The sequence below is a fragment of the Ictalurus furcatus genome, chromosome 1 (genome assembly GCF_023375685.1).
Source record: "Ictalurus furcatus strain D&B chromosome 1, Billie_1.0, whole genome shotgun sequence".
Lineage (NCBI taxonomy): Eukaryota > Metazoa > Chordata > Actinopteri > Siluriformes > Ictaluridae > Ictalurus > Ictalurus furcatus.
In genome coordinates this window covers 20,158,615-20,177,312 of record NC_071255.1, presented here as the reverse complement: position 1 = coordinate 20,177,312, position 18,698 = coordinate 20,158,615, and the positions used below count along the sequence as shown (strand labels likewise).

Below are 18,698 nucleotides of genomic sequence, written 5' to 3'. Positions count from 1 at the left end.
ATTCATTTTCTCTCCTTTTATCCTTCAGTGTAGCTCTTCTTCCGCAGCGTATTTCCCCACTCTTGCACTATTAGAGTTTATGTTCCCATACTTTTACTGCATGTCAGAAGCTGGTATTTCTGAGGGACTATTTCTATCTCGTTTTTTTTTTATAAGATTTATATCTTATAATATTATTAGAGATATTATGAGAGTGTCTGATGAACTACTGGAACCACTGGTCTTAAGAATAAAGCCCCTGTGAGAGATATCATTCAGACAAAGAAAGGTTAGTGTTTTATAATAAGAAGTAGATACAAGACTATTCCACCTCCTTTCTCCCTCCACTCTCACTCTGCTGTAACAACTTTAATATCTATCCTTTCAGTAGCATCTTCTCTCCTTAGTCACTACTCACACATTATCTTCTTCCGAACTTAAAAGGTCAAATGCTAATTCCTGTGCTAAAGCATTTAGTGTTTGCTGGCATCCATTATTGAGGGGCTCCAACAGAGAGCCAGTGCTTTGGTTATAATTGCACTGAATGGTAATAATGTTAAAATGAAGCGAGTAATGAGATAGAAAGTTGCTGTCCATCACACAGACATCTCTTTTTCTATGCTGTGTTTATACTCTTATATACAGTGTGTGTGTGTGTGTGTGTGTGTGTGTATTATTGCTCCTCAGTAACCTTTTTCTTCTTTAACTCCCAGGTTCGAGGTCTACCACAACATTTCTCTTCAGTTAAGATCTAAACCTTGTCAGTGCAAAATGTGAAATTTCTTCTGCTTGAACCTGACGTGTGTAGAGGGTGAATGTTTCAAGATCCTTTCAGTTGAGCAGGAGTTCATGGATGGATACCCAGAATTCATAGTTCCATCAATGATGTCAAGTTGTTATGTACTTTGACAACAAAACCATAATAATTCTTACTGTATGTTGGAATGCAGTATAATGCCTTAGCCAAACATAATTTTTATCATACAAGACAAAAAAATCTTTAGACGTTACCCCATGGTGTCTCACAATATTATATGTCTTGGAGCTTTTTTCTCTTTTTCTTTCTTTTGATGACCTCCTCTTAGGAGAGTGACAATGGCATTGAATTTTTTCCATTTGTAAACTATCAGCCTGATAAATAAAGCCACAAATCTGTTTTGTAATCTTTTCCACCCTGATGAGAACTCTCATTTCTAACATCCTCAAAACTCTCTGAATATGATTTGTTGAATTTCATGGGTTTCCAAACTTGTGTGGTGAAGGCCATAATTTTTTTAGGATTCAAATTTATATTAAAATTTAAATAGGACAAGACCACTCACACTTCATTGCCATTCCATTGATTGAAAATCCTGACTCTAATTATCTGCTTAATTGAACTGATAATCCCAGCAGTATTTTTTTTTCCTGATGAAGACATGTAATCGTTAATTCTTTCATTCATCATTCAGGGCCAAGGTGGATCCAGAGCTTGTTCTGTGAATACTGGGCATGAAGGACAAACTACACTCCTGATGGGACCCCAGTCCATCACAGGCCACCATGCATATATACACATCCACACATACATTCACATTAGATGAATTTAAAGTTAGAGCCAATCCACCTACTGTGGAGGAGCCGGAGATCGAACCACCTGCGATTAGTGGACAACTTGCTCTACCACCTGAGCCACAGTCACCCCTCATGGGAGGAAACCAGAGAACCCAGAGGAAACCCACATAAACTTGGGAAGAATATGTTAAAACTCTACACAGACAGTAACCAAGCTGAAGCGGTAACACTACCTGCTGTGCCACCATGCCACCCAAAACATTTAATGTTGGATAATTGTTTATAATTTAAAAAAAAAATCAAAATGAAACTCTGTAATTTTGTGCTGTTTGCTATATTTGGGTTTTCATTATCTACTTTATGACTTAGGAAGGTCTGAAGATTCCTTCCAATATTTACAGACTTAAAAGGCGTTTCAATTTATCTAGCACCACCACAAGAACATCAAATCCCTCCTTACTAAGTTTTCCAGATCTAATATTTATATGTGACTAAATAGAAAAACTGCATAAAACATTCTGTTAAAACATTTCTTCAGTGGAATGGATTACTGAAAATAAAAATGTACATTAAAATGACAATTTAATGTGACAAAATATAAATATCCAATATATCATATAAGATGTTCTGTAGATCTTTCTGCTTCAAGTGCCACATGCTATGCTCTGAAATTTATGATCACAATTCAGACTGATGTTATAAAAATGTATATATAAAAGTCATATAAATCCAAACATTTAACTATATTTATGAAGACTATATTAAGTCTACATTTAACAAACTAAGATGGCAGTATCTGATACACCCATACCAGAGCAACACTAAATAATGTGATATGCTGAGAATCAATGTTATGCTGAGAATGGTCCACCTCCTAAAATTATAGGCTCATAGGTGGTCCTATAGTGGTCCCTTTCTACTGATAGCCAGGGTAAAGGTGGACTGTGTATACTGTAGGCATATGTATGTCCTCTTGCCTTAACTGAATTATAACAAAGTCAAAAACCTCACCTAAATCAAAATATTAATGATGGTGGAACTTGTGCATGTGTAATATCATATAATAAGTCCATGGGATTCAATGGCAAAGTGTCTCAATATGTCACCATATGGCATTTTATGCAAAAATGCATATTTTAATAGCAGACACTTGATCTACACCTGCATAAACTGGTTTTGTGGCCTCTCCAGGGCTCTATACAATTCATTATAACGGTATTTTAACTAAACCAAAACATGTAACCAAAAATTGATGCACCTACTCTCTGTGTTTTGGCTTTTCTGATTAATTGAAGATGCTGCTTTAGCACACTGTGTCCAAATATTTCCCATTTATACTATACAACTAATGGCATGTGTCTTTTCTGATCCCTGTGTCTCAAACTACAAAACACACTGATTCAGACATCAGTTACTGTGTCAGTGTAATACAGTTATCAGAATTCATCTTAAGCCACAGTAAGTAAAATTCCTGTTTCTGGGTCATTTGAATTTTAGTGTCTTTTGCAAAAAAAAATAATAATAAAAAAAGAGAAAAAAATGTGAGCCCTAAATCACCTGAAAACATCTCCTAAACCCAGCCATTAAATAAAAATGAAACGAAATTAGAGATAAGCACATCACTAACCTGGTTTTTGACAGTCAACATTCAACTAGACCATTGTTAACATTCAAAGAAAACAAAAGATGAGTTGATGGAGTAGTACCTGAATCTTGACCCATTACAAAACATCTAAAAGATGATTTTGCACAAGCACTCAACAGCTACTGTACTGTAGATAAAATGTGAAAAGAAAAGAAAGAAACAGTTCAATGATGAGAAGATAGGTCACTAAATAAACAGCAAGAGAGGAAAAGCACCATCAATTTAGACAAATAGACAGTTTGCTTGCTTTCAACCTCCACACAGCCAACATACTCAGAGAACTCTGACTTTTGAAACTAATGTGGAAATTATTTTTGTACACAGATAAAAAGATTCCAAAAATACTCATAAAAGGTTTTACTGACCCTAAAGATCATGTTAAGTTTTATCCTCAATCCTCATAGCAATGAGATGCTCATAGATTGAGGAGCAACTCATTTGATTCGGTGATGCTTTGACATGCTTCTATCGATCTCTTCTTCAAGTGAATCTGACAGGTCAACCATGTGGAGCAAGAGGAAGTCTTGGTGGATTTTTGCAATATATAGAGAGGAAACTAGCTAGACGTAACAGTAGCTGTCCAGCTTTCATTGTCAAAAATATTGTCATGACTAAGGTGCACTTGATAACACAGGAAATGAGCAAACATTCTCTATGTTGATTAGTTCTTTCTAAATGGCCAGACAAGCATTTTACAGCAAAACACTACATCATTTCACTTGATGAGGAAGTAAGATTTAAACATGGCTTCTTTTACAACTATTAAACATATCTTTTTCATACACTGTGATATACTGTGTGATATGTCTGTAGCAGCTCATTCTCTCATATCAAATCAAGGTGAACACAGAAACACTCTATTCCAAAAGGGTTTTCTTTATACTATTAACCTTAAGAAACGTGGTTCACAGACTGGTAGCAGTACCATAATATATATTTGAGTGGCTGTATAAAGTATTGACAATACTCTGCCTTTTGTGGCGATGCACTTTTATAAGGCTCACCACTTTTCCATAAACCCAAGCTTTGCAGAGGGTCCTCACTTCCTCAAGAAGTGTTTTGTGGTTGTGCCATATTCTTTATATTTATTAATAATGGATTTAATGGAGTTTCACAGGATTTTCAAATTCTGGGATGTTTTTATAACCAAACTCTGATTGATACTTTTTTCCAGATCTTAGAATTGTTTTGCTCCTTGATTTTCATGATTTCCAGCGACCATGTGACACTTTCATTGCTTACAGGTTAACTACATTCAGCTAAGTATGTGAGGTCTGACAGGAACTGGTTTCTCCAGAACTAATTTAGAGGCTTCACAGCAATGGAGGTCAATACTTGTGCAATCACAATTATAGGGGATTTTGTGTACAGTCCTTCATGCATCTCCACTATAACCTATTTATGTTGGTCAGGCTTATGGTAAGTCCAGAGGCTGTCTTGGGAAAATTGTGTGCGAGGCAGGAATACACCCTGGGTGTAACAAAGTACATATTAACTAAAGGTTGTAACACTCCAAAATATTAAAAAATGCAAATGTTATACTTTTATACCAATACACTGTACTGTAAATTACACAGTTTATACAATAATCTCTCTTTATCTCTAGAGTAGCTTCCCTGCCTTGCACCCAGTGTCCCAGGAAAGGTTCCACTAGGTCATTTTTGTTTCACTTTGTGCCTTTTCATATGAATTGGTCATGCAAATAGTTTTTGCGATTGTGAAAGCATGTTGCTACAATAACTATTATGTCAACTAATAAGGAACAAAGGCTAATTAATGTCTACAATTAACATAGGCCTTACACTAATTTTAAACAAATATCAATCAAGCCAGCAAGTGGAAATTTTGCTCTGCTGTGCCATAGAGCATTTTCAGCTTACTTTACAATTGAGTTATCATTAAATTGGAGTATTATCAGGAGTGATACCCAGAAAAGGGGTACTTGTTTATTGCAATTTTCACAGTTTTCCCCCTGCTATTGTTCCAGTGCTAGTGTAGATTAGTTGAATTCATCAGACGCAGCACAGCTTTCTATCCGTGCAACGCATATGTTTCTCAAATCATCAAGGGGCCTTCTTGCGCTTCTGTGATCTAATATTTCACATTTCTCTAGCATATTCCCCACGGAACACACCATTTATTTACATCCCACAAGCATTCTTCACTTCCATTACACATACTCCAACACACCCCACATCAGTTCATCTTCCTCAATAATCCAAAGCACTTGAGGCAGCAGCTTACTGTCAGGATGCTCTCTAGCCAAAAAAAGAACAGAGTCACTATCGTCTCTCAGAGCGTTTTAACATCATGCTTAATTCAAGGGAAACATGCTTTATTTATTTCTCTTTTTATCTCTATCTTTTCTACTCTGTTTCACTCTCTGTCTGTCTTTTGCTCACTATCCTAGTCATCTTCTCAAAAGAACTGATGAGGCTCAAAAGAACTGATGAACTGTGACATAGAAGGAAATCAAAGCTCTACCACTCCCTTATGGTAAAGGCAGTGCAGCAGTGCAAACACAGAAAAACACATACACACACACACACACACACACACACACACACAAACACAAATACCTCGAATCCTCCCAGTCCGGGCCCTAACACCAGAGGAGTCATACTGAGTTCTGCCTCTCGGCGTCTGATAGCATTCTCCACGGGCTACCATGGAAATCAGATAGGACCCTGGGAGTTAAAAAAGGCACGACTAAAGTGTAGTGCAGAGGCAGATATACTATACATTCTCAACCACCCACCACCCATCAGCTCTAATACACTATCACACACATGCACACAATCACATGCATAGAGAGACACCAGTTCATGCCTCCTCCGCATTTAGTATATGAATAATTATGAAAACATTGTTTGTTTTTTTTCTTTGCATTTTTGGCCTCCTGTCCACATGAAAATGTGAACATGTGAACTCACCGAAAACAAGGCTTTGCAAAAATACTGGAGAAATTTTCCAGAAAGGCAGATAAAATTTTCATCATGAGAAAAGAAAAAACATTTTTTTGAAAATGCTGACTTCACAGTATTTGCCCATTGAGGTTTTTCGTGTGTTATGAATCTACTAGGACTCATTGCTGCCCACCAGTTTGCAGTTTGTGATCTGTAATTTCTTATTTGATAACTTTTCAATTTAAATTCACTTTGCTTTATTATTACAACCTTTTGCAGAGGACTGTTGTTTTTTTCCACATTTCAGCTTCTCTACTGCTCAATTATTAGTCATTAATCATATCAGTTATTAATGTTATTCTTGAGGCATCTAATGGACTAACTCATGAAATACTATCACTGGGCTGGCGCACTCATGAGAGCGTTTTCAGTGGGTTTGTTTTTTGTTTTTTTTGGGGGGTTTTCACTGTCATGTGGACAGAGATATTTTCAGAAATGCTGTTTGAGGACAGGATTTTTTTTAAATTACGGTAAAAAAAAAATTATTTTCAAAAAATATCTATATAACCAGTGACAATGCAAATGCTAACCCACACCTCATGATACACACTATATGGCCAAAAGTTTGTGGACACCTGACCATCACACCCACATGTAGATCTTCCCCAAACTGTTCCCACAAAGTTTTAAGCACACAATTGTCTCGAATTTCTTTGTATGCTACATCATTAAGATTTCCCTTTACTGGCACTAAGAGGCCCAAACCTGCTTCATCATGACCATAAAGGTCCATAAAGCCATGGTCTCCCAAGGTTGATGTGGAAGAACTCAAGTGGCCTGCATAGAGCCCTGACCTCAACCCCACTGAGCACCTTTTGGGGTTGAATTGTAACAGTGACTGCACCCCAGGCCTCCTCACCTGACATCAGTGCCTGAACTCACTAATGCTCTTGGGGCTGAATGAGCAAATTGCCACAAACACATTCCAAAATCTAGTGGAAAGCCTTTCCGGAAGAGTGAAAGTTATTATAACAGCAAAGCGGGGAGCAACTCCATATTAATGCCCATGGTTTTGGAATGGGCACATATGGGTGTGATTGGCAAGAGCTCACATACTTTTGGCCAGATAGTGGATATCACTGTTGTACTATGTATAATCCAATATCCAGATTGTATGAGTGTTTATTATATTAGTTGTCAATTTATTGATGGAATCATGCCGTTTTCTGTGATCAGTGTGTGAGTTGGTAACCTTCTAGATACACAAGGATGGACTTCCAGACAAATCCTCCTCCTTGCTTGTGTACATGGGAAGCTGTGTTGAAGGATCTGCACTCTGACTTGTAGCCATTTGGTCACTCAAAGTGAAAGAAGGGTCAAGTGTCAGTCATAAAACAAAGCTCACACACACTGGAGCCAGAATAGCTCAACACATGACTGATGGACAAGGAAAGGAAAACACACTTCACATCTTTCCACCTCCTTCCTTCCTCCTCCTATTTCCTTCCGTCTGAACTGCTGCTTATGAACTGCTCTCCCTGTCCCAATGTTCCAGTAAAATTATCTGAAATTTTCAGTGGATGACTGTTGGCCCAGCTTAGCTGGCATTTAATAAGCACCCTGACCTCTCTTCCATCTGCTGGGGAACACTATTAATGATTTTCCTTGGAGAGAGGGAGCAGGACAAGACTAACTTAGAGTTCTGCACAGCTATTGATTGGGCCATATTCACTGATAACTACAGAGGAAGAAGAGAGAGCAAAAGAAAACTAGAGGATCAGGCAAATAAAGAAAGGATTAAATATTTTCCCCAAAATATTTTTGTCAGGTGTAGGGAAACACACACACACACATACACACACTATCTATCTATTTATCTATCTCTCTCTCTCTCTCTCTCTCTCTCTCTCTCTCTCTCTATATATATATATATATATATATATATATATATATAGGGTGAATGAGACACAGTGTAAAGCGCTATATAAGTGCGCCATTATCTATCTATCTATCTATCTACACACACACACACACATATATATATATATATATATATATATATATATATATATATATATATATATATATATATATATATATCTTTAGTTAATATTTACTGTAATATTCACTCTATTTAATACAGCGATACTTCTCTTGAAGTGCTATACTAAAAGAAAGCCATGCAAGCTAGACTGAAATAGACGGGCTGCATAATCTCTGCCCTCAAGAGAACAGCTGTCGCTCTGAACACTCAAACCAAACTAAATAATATAATATCGTTTTTAAAGATTTTCTAAATTGAATTTGAAGACCACTTTGGCCGAAATTTGTTCATTTGGTGGGTTGGACCAAATAATAGAGACGAGGACTTCTGATATCTGTCCAATTTGGCTTTGTATTCTACTTCGATTTTTTTTCTTCTGAGTAGATTATTATTCTGATTTCTTCTGGGACCAGAGGCAGGATACAGTCCAGAATCTACCTTCCCCAGAGCCAGATCATTCTAATTCACAACCCTCCAAATGAGTTATTGACTCAGGGATGTCCCATGGCAGGGTGTGATGGGGGCTAAGACCTTGTCCTGCCCCCTCTCCTTCTTCTCTCAGCTTCTCGTAAACTGAATAGAGATGATTGTGCTAGCCAAGTCACAAGCAATGCTCTCTCTCGCTCTCTCAGACTACTCTCTCTCTCTCTCTCTCTCTCTCTCTCTTTCTCTCTCTCTCAGGCTACCTGAGGCTACTCTACTTAATATACATTTTATTGAATTGTGGGGGGTTTTCAGTAGCTTTTTGATATACACTATTCCAATGAAAATAAAACACACCTATACATCTGGTTTTAAAGGGTCATGTTTATAAGGAGACAATTCATTTAAATACCAGGAAAAAAACAAGTTGTTGAGGTGTATAATACAAAAAAACAGCTTTACAGCTTATATAACAGCTTTTTAAAACCCATTTTGGTCATTTCCCAATTCCCACCCACTAGCTATCTTTCCTGGTATCACATGACAGCTAGCCCATGAGTCCTCAGAGACAGGTAAAGTCAGCTACCAGAGCTTTTTGAACTGCTGCTCATGGTGAACACACTTGGAGGAAAGTGCTATCTGCCCTCTTCTGCATACATGAGCTCACAGATGCCCACAATTGGTTAGTGTCCCTCTGATTGACAGGGAAGAGAGTACGCCATCTCTCCCACCAAGAGAGCATAGCCAATTTTACTCTTCTGGACTCCAGGTCACAGATGGCTGTAGAATCTTCAGGATTCAAACTCATAATCTCCTGACATTAGGGTGAGCTCTTTTCTGTTGCACCATTCAGTAGCCCAAAAATAACACAACAGGAAAAGCAATTACATTGAAGAGTCCTTCGGCACTTACGTATCAGAAACTTTTGTCACCTACACTGCCTGTGCACTCATGCTTAAAAAGCCATTGTGTATCTAAATGTGAGTTTTAATCATTTCTGAATAAGATCCAGATTCCGTTTTTTGCTGTTTGCGGGGAGAGAGTGGTATGTCCTCATGCTGTGATTCAGAGCATCGCTCATGTTCTACTTGGGGTTAAAGGTCAGAAGAAGTCAACCAGATCATGGATGACCATGTGCCAAAACCTCTTCCGCAATCAGGACCCAGTGCCGTGGCTTTACTCCAGTGTGTCTAACAATGCAGCAATGTCATACCAGCCTGAAGCATGCCACTGGTTCTCTCACACACTTCTCATGACGATCCAATTACTGCATATTACACTGAAATGTAACTTACTGATGCCATTTTCTTGTGGGCCTAATCATGATCATTTTCTGTAAAAGCATGCAATCTACTATCATGTGTGTTTCATGTCAGTTAATATTTTATTAACTCTGTAGTCAGCAGTTGGAGCCACTACATCTTTATGCATATTACAGGATAAATTGAGCTGATCTGCTGTACTTTTACCCACTCCAGATCCTCTTTAAAGTGTAAAATGTGTGGGTGGATACAAAGTGTGAACTCCTCTAAAGCTTCCAGGTATGTTCAAATGCACTGTGTGGATTGTGTAAGCTGTAATATGTAAAACATTTTCCAGAAATAATGTAAAGCTCTTTAAATAATCCATTAGAGATGTTTTTACTACCATTACCACCATAATCTCTGTTACAATTTAGTTTATTGCTGAGTCTGGGTTTATCTACAGAGATAGACATCCCAAAATGATTCCAGTTTTTATACACATTATTGGGAATTACTAATGTCATTTGGAAAGACTAATGACCATTCCAAATAAAGCTACATAAATAGTATATGAAATCTGCACAGCAATATCAATAGTGTTAATAGTGTTAGTGAATTAATTTTTACACTCCAAAAATAAATGTTCCAGAAAAAGGTTCTTTAGAGGGATACAGTAGAAGGTTCCCTAAAAACATCTTTCAGTCAAAGATCCTTTAGCCATTGTTTTTGGCTTCAATAAAAGAAATAATCAGTTTCCAGTATAAACAGCTTTCCATGTTAATGGTAACCTTTATGTTAGGAATTTTTCGATCTCTGTTGCAACAGTAAAAATGTTAAAGATCCATCATTTTAAAGGGTCTTTTGGAAACCAAAAATTGTTCCACAATGGCATCACTTTACTGGCAAGTAAAGATACGTCTCTGTAGGTTGATGTGCTGCATTATTAGTATATAAAAACAGTGTATGTCAGCACTGATTGGTGGTGTGTCCTTCAATTTGGTGGGAGTGTTGAATAGAATACTGTGGGAATAACATATAGTGAAGTCTGTATCAGTATCAATCACATTAGCTGCTGATTGAATTATAACATACTCAGTGGTCAATATATAAGGCTTGGTATTAAGGTTGCATTTGCATTTGATCAATGCAACAGCCAGTGAAATTCAAACTGAGAAACATAACAGAGTCACGGTGATGATTTAATGCACCTAAAAAAGAAATGTCTTCTATGTTTGGAAATAAGTTAAGAAAGAGAGACAGCTCACAAGTGCTAAAGCTGAACAAATGCTGTAAAAGAAGCATGACCTTCTTAAAATCCCATGGGCCATTTCAAAATTCAATTAAGCCCAGTGACCATCTTTGCAAGGCTACAGCAGTGTGCTTTACTTCGACAGCCCATTGAAAACATATCGTCATTTACAAGCAAGCCCTTGGGGTGAAGGAAAGTGTAGTGACAAGGGTGTTATGTTAAGGCAGCCAAGAACAACTTGTCTTATTCATGGGCATAATGGCAGGGTCAAAGAAAGGCCAGGAACATTACATTCTGCAGTCATTCAGTATGAATTCCACATCCAACAGATCCGTGTCCATGATTGGCAGATTGGCACCCACAATTCTTTGCCCACTGAGCCACTGCTAATCCAGTAAGTGATAGACCCCACAGAGCTACTCCTGCTGTGTGGGTAAAACAAATACAACCTCTAACTGTTACTATCTTCTACTATAAGTATAGTCTAATTTCAAATCAGAGAGAGAGGTATTAGAGTAATCATTCAAAAAAGCATATTAAATTACGTCATGCATCAAAGAATTAAGGTCATTGAAAAAGACAATGCTTAGAGAAATCCATCATTATCAGAACTACCACTCGCTCTGTTTCTTTGTGTGCAAGTCATTTAATTCACCAGTACTACTTACTGTTTTTGTTCCTGAAACTGGAGACATATTTTTCAAGTGTAAAACTGATTGCTAAGTTAGAGAGAAGTTCACAATTCTGTAAATTATTTTAAACTGAAAATGACTACTTTAAGCAGCTTAGTGATGATTTAAATAGCTATATTGACTCTGGGTTCTCTGGCTCCAGGCCAGGACAGGATGTAGTGCACACAAAAAACTTCTACCCACAAAAAAAGTCTATTTAAGAGAGCTGATCATTCATACTGGCAGCACTAAGCAAAAAGTCAATTAACTGAATTAACTTAAAGATTTTTTTTTTCTTTGAGAAATTTTATAAGCACATAATCCAGAGAAAATTGGCACAAGGAAAGAGAAAACATAACTCTGGAAATTATATAGTGAAAGTAAACAAAGGGAACTGCTGAAGGAGGAGCACACGTGTTTTACAGGAAAATACTTCCATAAAGATACTGAGTTCTGTCAAATGTCTTAAATTCCCCCACTGGCAAAACCTCTTTCCATGTGTATATTCAATTATCATTCAGTTATTATGATACTATACCATAAAAGTAATCATTTGAAACAACTGGATAATAAAATCACAATGTTTTGGTTTAAGAGAAAGCCGCAGTGGGTCAAAATGGACAAAGATACAGTATAAAGTACCATATAAACCTCTTGCGTAAGCAAGTAACTAAAGATGACTGAACACACACACACACACACACACACACACACACACACACAACTCACTGATGTGGAAGTAGAAGCATGCCTATACTGAGGGAGGAGTCACAAGGTCAGTGTCATTCCAAATGAATGGTCAGCACCACAAAGGACAGAAGAAACTCAATGACAGAAAAAAATGACAAACTCTCATGCATTGCCCAGTGCCCCCATTCTCTTTTGACCTGTCAATCAACAGAAGTTTTAAAAAAATATATTCTGTCCAATAATTACAGTTTTTAATTTAATAGAGCTTGTTATATTTGTTATATCTGAAGTATTGTATGATTGCGGGGAATGAAATAGTGGCTGCCATTGTAATGAAATTCACTTTGCAGTGCTTTCACAGTCTTAGCTAATGAGTACCTTCTTGCTAAAATGATCTCAGCATCTCATTAATACACTCTTAATATGATCGATCAGGGTAAACAGATTAACTAAGCTTGTGAAATACAGACATTCCCTGCTTATCATTCTGTTTTCGTATCCAAGTCCATTGCTCAATGATCCGCTTATCCACACATTGTCTCTAAGTAGCTTTAATTCTCTGTAAATCTTCTTATTTACACACCATGTTCGGGGCAGGGGTAGTGCACATTACTCTCTTGCTGTCAGGTAATGGCTGAAAATATCTCCAAAGCCATGTAACCCTTTTACTCTCTTTATTTACTAAAAGACCTACTTAACTTTATCAGCATTCTATTTTATGACTTTTGTCATGAAATGTGCACATCTAGTTTTACAGGGCTGAAGTTTCAACCATTTCTGTTAAAAAGGACAAGTCTGTGATTTGGGGAAAAAGTGTCCATTTGGATAAATCGAAGATGATTGTGCAGTGAGAAGAAATGTTAACTAGTTCAAAAGAAAATTATATTACTAATACTACTTCAATTTAAAAAAATATTTTATTTTGTTATTAATAATATAATGTTCATAAAATGTGTTTTTCTTGGTACATTCCTGAGTGAATAACGAATGAAGCATTGTGGTTCATCAAATAATACCCATTAATAATTTGCTTTTCTAACAAGTATGTGGTCAAATACCACCAACATGATACCATGATACCATGAGAGACCATTAGTAGCTTAGCTAAGATTAATACGTTGCTGCACCATATTTGTACATTTTAAGTTATCATGTCAGCATGCACTATTGTCATTACAAACAAAATAAAACAAAATATCAGAATACAATATTAGCGTCTGCTTACATTAAGGACTCTATTGGTAAGGAGACACATTCGAAAAGTGTTTCCCACAGTACAGTAGCTGAGCACCAACTGGCCTAAAATCTTTCGAATGGATCATTCCAATGACCCTAACAACTGGCATTTACACTAAGCAACTTAAAACTGCCTCATTATTACCCTTAAGCTCAAAACAACCATATTATTCTCCAAATAATAATTGATCTCAAACTATGTATTTATGGACAAAATGCATATATGTGTGTTACTCATTAAATTATTTACATTACACTGGTGGTGTGACGATAGAAAAATCTCAAAGGATGGAAGGAAGGAAGGAAGGAAGGAAGGAAGGAAGGGAATTCATTTTCCCCTCTAACTAGGCTGCATAAATCAAGAACCTTAAAAGTTTCTTCAAATTGACTTAAGAATTCTGGGGAACCCTTAAAGATTCTACATAAAACTCTGCAACAGTGTGCTTCAGGAAGCTAAGAACCCTTAAGGATCTGTCTCTGCTGTGGCCTGGTGAGATTCTAAGCTCCTGTACCTCACTATAACAGCTCTAATCGTGATATGCAGCAAAGAGCGAAATAAAGATGCACTACTAGGAATTGTTTACAGTACAATGATAATGATACTTTTATAATACTTTTAGTCAAACCTCCTGGGGGATCATTGTTTTAAACTTGCACTTATAGGTAACAGTTTGAGTGTTGAGTTTTTAATGATTTAAGGATCTCGACTCCAGCACTGCGAATCCACTTCTCTGCACAGTTCTTTTCTGCTAATGAACAAATAATTCATGAGTTGGATCAGGTTGGCTGAGAGTTACATTATGAGGCTGCATTGCAAATGAAGGTTATCCCTCAAGATGCTCCGAGTTTAAGTAAGGGTTTGATTTGAACTGAACTGAATTTACACTGATGTGTTAAAGAAGATGTGAATAGACCTAATGCTTTATCCATTCAAAATGACACTACAGTTGACTAGAGAGATTAGCTAGGCTTTTTACTAGAGAGATTAACTAGGCCATATCACATTTTAGAACTTTTAAAGGGTTCTTCCACTGTCTCACTTGGGAACCCTTAAAGGTTCTATGTAGAAGCCCAAAACAGAGACGATCCCTTTTTTTGTTTTGGAAGCTACGTATCCTTAACGCTTATGTTCTTGTCAGGTCAAACTGACATGTTTTACATTTTTATTTACTGGGGAACCATAGTTATTTTAAACATAAAAGTTATGTGCTTGTTCATTTTGACTTCTTTCCTTTCTCTTCTTCACTACTGTACATAAAAAAGCACAAACTTGCTTCTGGTGCATCTGCTGTAGGCTACACCCCACTCCACCTCTTTATATTTTGTATGACACAGGTTATGTTTGGGTCATTATAACCCAAGAATAAAAGCAGATTACAAGAAGGGGTGAAATATTAACTGACACTCAACTGACACCAAAAATGACATAAATTGGTGAATTCATTGTATGTTACATTGCCTCCAGGTCTTATTTTCACTCGTGCCTGATTACACTGATTACACTTGCTGCTAGCATCCCCAGGCATAAGAAGGGCTTTTGCGTGTCTTTACGGTTCGCTGAAAACATAGATCTATTCAGGTTGGTGATTTTAAATATTATTTTCTGGCTCAGCTGCCAAAAATTTAATATGACTCATGAACAGTAATCAACTGCTAAGTAGTGAACAAAATACAATGTTTCAATATAAAATGAACCTTTAAAGAATCGTTGAAGAAAGTTTTTTTCTAAGACTGTAGCTAGGTAAGAGAAATTAGACTGAGAGGTCGAGTCCATCCAGCGTCAGCCTGCACTGGTTGTTGTGCCTCTTAAATTAGCAAAGCCCTAAAGCTGGTGCTATAGGCCGATCAGTTTGACACGGCACATAATTAAAGCAAACCACAAGCTGCGGTGCAGAATTCCCTTTGGCCTGTTTGACAGGAAAATGATTGCACTGACTTAGAACCAAGAATAGGAGAACTTCACACACAGGCCTGACCCTAAGAGCTACAGCAGCTCGATTTACATGGTCGTAAAAATCGTTCTTCTCAGTGTCCCAAACGTTTAAGTGGGTTAGATAATATTAGCTTCTATAACTGGACTAACATTAGAAGTCTATTTTTTGGTCTATAAACCTAACTTCCTGTATGTGAGAGCTAATGGCAACGCATGAGCAGGAACAAAGCATGCCTTGAAGGGGTTGCTAATAGCAACATCCGAGAGGAAATGCTGTTGTACAAAGAGACTGCACTTCAGATGTTCTGCTCAGAGCTTACTACTACACACACTACCCTGAGATCCAGTAATACACTGCTATAACACTTGAAAAGATGACACATAATGGTAAACTACAGTATGAGTAAGTAGCCGCCTGTCTTTTAAATGGCTGTCTATAATTCTGTAAGATATTGTAATTCTATAATAATTATATACAGTAAGTCTATATGATTTCTATTATGAGATTTTTTTTCTGATTTCTTTTAAGAATTGTGGAACTTGCCTCAAACGCATTAAACTTTATCAGCACCATAACTACTAACAGAGGGAAAACACTATAGCTAATAATAATCTAATAAGTGAATAAACATTGTGTGTGTGAGTGTGTGTGTGTGTGTGTGTGTGTGTGTCCAAACTAAGTACTGCCATTCACGACGATGTACTTTGTAAATAAATAAAATATTAATAAGAGATAAGAGAAATGCAAACAAGTGTGGAATACAAGCACAACCTGTTACAGTAACAGTATGTGAGTGGCACAGCAACATGTGAACTGGGAAGCACCGCAAACTACAGCGACCAAAACAAATCGCCGTCGTGGTGAGTATTTACTTACAGAAGCATGCTCTTACCGAATCTTAAAACATGTGGCATCCCGCGAGAGTATCCCACACATAACAGAAGCAGCAGAAGGATCTTGACGGATCGCCTGAAGCTCGCATGAGTTATCAACGGGGAGGTAATCTTCATGATGCCTGCAATGTACATCGTTTTAATTCCTTTGGATTGCAAAACTCCCCGCAGATTTGCTCTTTAGTCGTCTAGGAGGGGTGAAGACCAGCGCTCAGAGATCACGGCATGGTTACGGAGGAGTCGCGCGCTCGCGTCCCGCATCCGTTTCCAGAAAAGCGCCGCGTGTCCTTCCTTCTCACTGCACCAAGGAACAGGCTTCCGACTCGGCGAGCCTCGGGCCATCCATGTCAGACGGCACAAATCCAGCCGAAATCCATGCGCGAGCAGCCTGAAAGAGAGCAACGAGAAGGATATTGGAGATCCACTAACGAGTCGCGTGATTCAGCGCGTATCGCGGGAGGTGAGAGCTCTGCGCTTGAGCTCCGCTCGCTCGCCTAATGCAGGCGCTGTGGTGCACTGCTGCGCACCTTCTGACGTCGAGCCGAGATCAGCGGCGGCATGAGAGGCACAGCGGGAGACACCGGGCATGTTTAACTGCAGTCGATCACCACACATCGATCCGCCTCCATAAATCAGCCCCAAACACGGCGCTTTTCTGCCGCGTGCCTGCCACCAAACGTCTTCGCTAATCTCGCAAATTTTCTCATCAGATGTGGTCCCCTGAATCCAGCGTGTCGTAAAGCTATATATATATCGATCTGTGGATTTTGGATTATAGCCTGAGACCCGTAAACGGATCCAGAATAAAGATCAAGGGGGAACAAATCAACAGTTTGTATCAGGGTTGTTGTATTGTTGTACTCTGGAGCTTATTCGGCTATAAACGACACACAGCACGCGCGTTGTTCACGGACATAAATACTCCCGTGTTTGTAATGAATAGGCTTTTACTGATTCCTCACTGATTGATTGTAGAAGAGTTTGGACTATAGTTAAGATATGTTGAGTAACAAATAGCGGAATCAAACCAGCTTTTATGGTATATATATATATATATATATATATATATATATATATATATATATATATATATTACCGCAATGTATTAGCAAACATGTTGCACTTAATATTGGCAGTCATACTTTTGGATTTTTTATGTTGTGTGTTTTCCTTAACATTACTTGACCTGCCCAGTTTACTGAGAGATGCCATGAGTATAGGCTACTTTTATACTGTGAAATATAAACTAGTATTGCAGGCTTCCTAGCTTCGTTCGACATGTATCATTGGATGTTTGAGACTGAGATGTATTAAATGATGTAGTTAATATATATCATGTAAGAATGCACAGTCCGTTTACTAAATTGATCAAAAGATTTTAATTCCGCCTCCTTGAAGGGCCGAAGGGATTTCAGCACCATGGACAGCGATGCGGGGCCTAAAGCGAGACGAACGTGATTATACTGCCGAGCAGTTAGACACAATGTCCTGTGTTTTATAAAACCACTGCAAATATAAAATGTGATAAGTACCGAGTTTATTCCTTCGACCAAGCATATCGCTTATTAACACAGGCCTGTTTCTGTGCGCGTCAGGAACACGGATATGACTGAGAGAGGATTTCTCAGATGTCACTTCGTTCTAGATAGATATTTCTGCTTGCACTGGATCCAGTGAATGGAAGCCTGATTGATTCTTTGTATTAACATGAATTGCGTATATGCACTGTTATCAATAGCCCATATTCCTGACTGTCCTTGTAGGATATTTTTCTGTTTTCTCGACGCATTTCACACCGCCTGAGACCTTGCACCTAAAAGGCTTAAACCGCCATTTGATACATATAGCATTTGAAACCACACAACTTAAAGCTTGTTATTAGCAGCAGCGGGCATGTAGCAATTAAAAGCCGTCTTTCTTTCTTTTATTTATTTATTTATTTATTTACATTTCCTCGATCGTTTAAAAGTCCTCATGCGTAGGCTATTTTCCTCTCGAGTATTGAACTTTTTTACTGCTCTAATGTGGATTCTAATGATTTCAAATCAAAACATCCTAAGAGAGTGAAGATTTTCCTCAAAGTCCCTACTTCAGCTTTCTTCTTCCTTCTTCCATACAGCAGTGAGAGCAGAGACGAAACGCGCTCGTGTTGGAGCGCCCATAAATTATACCTATTTTTCAGGGGTTAGCACTGGCACACAACTCCTATCATATAATAACTTTTTGCTTC

The 18,698-nt window shown here is 37.8% G+C and overlaps 1 protein-coding gene across 1 annotated transcript in view; it reads right to left on the bottom strand.

Moving 5' to 3' along the window:
• Positions 1-16,854, bottom strand: part of grik2 (glutamate receptor, ionotropic, kainate 2) — a 160,884-nt gene extending 144,030 nt beyond the window's left edge. Inside the window, exon 1 of the mRNA XM_053631695.1 lies at positions 16,468-16,854. Coding sequence (XP_053487670.1) covers positions 16,468-16,603 — 136 coding nt within the window. The 5' untranslated portion in view covers positions 16,604-16,854. The remainder of the gene's footprint in view (positions 1-16,467) is intronic.
• Positions 16,855-18,698: the final 1,844 nt, after the last annotated feature.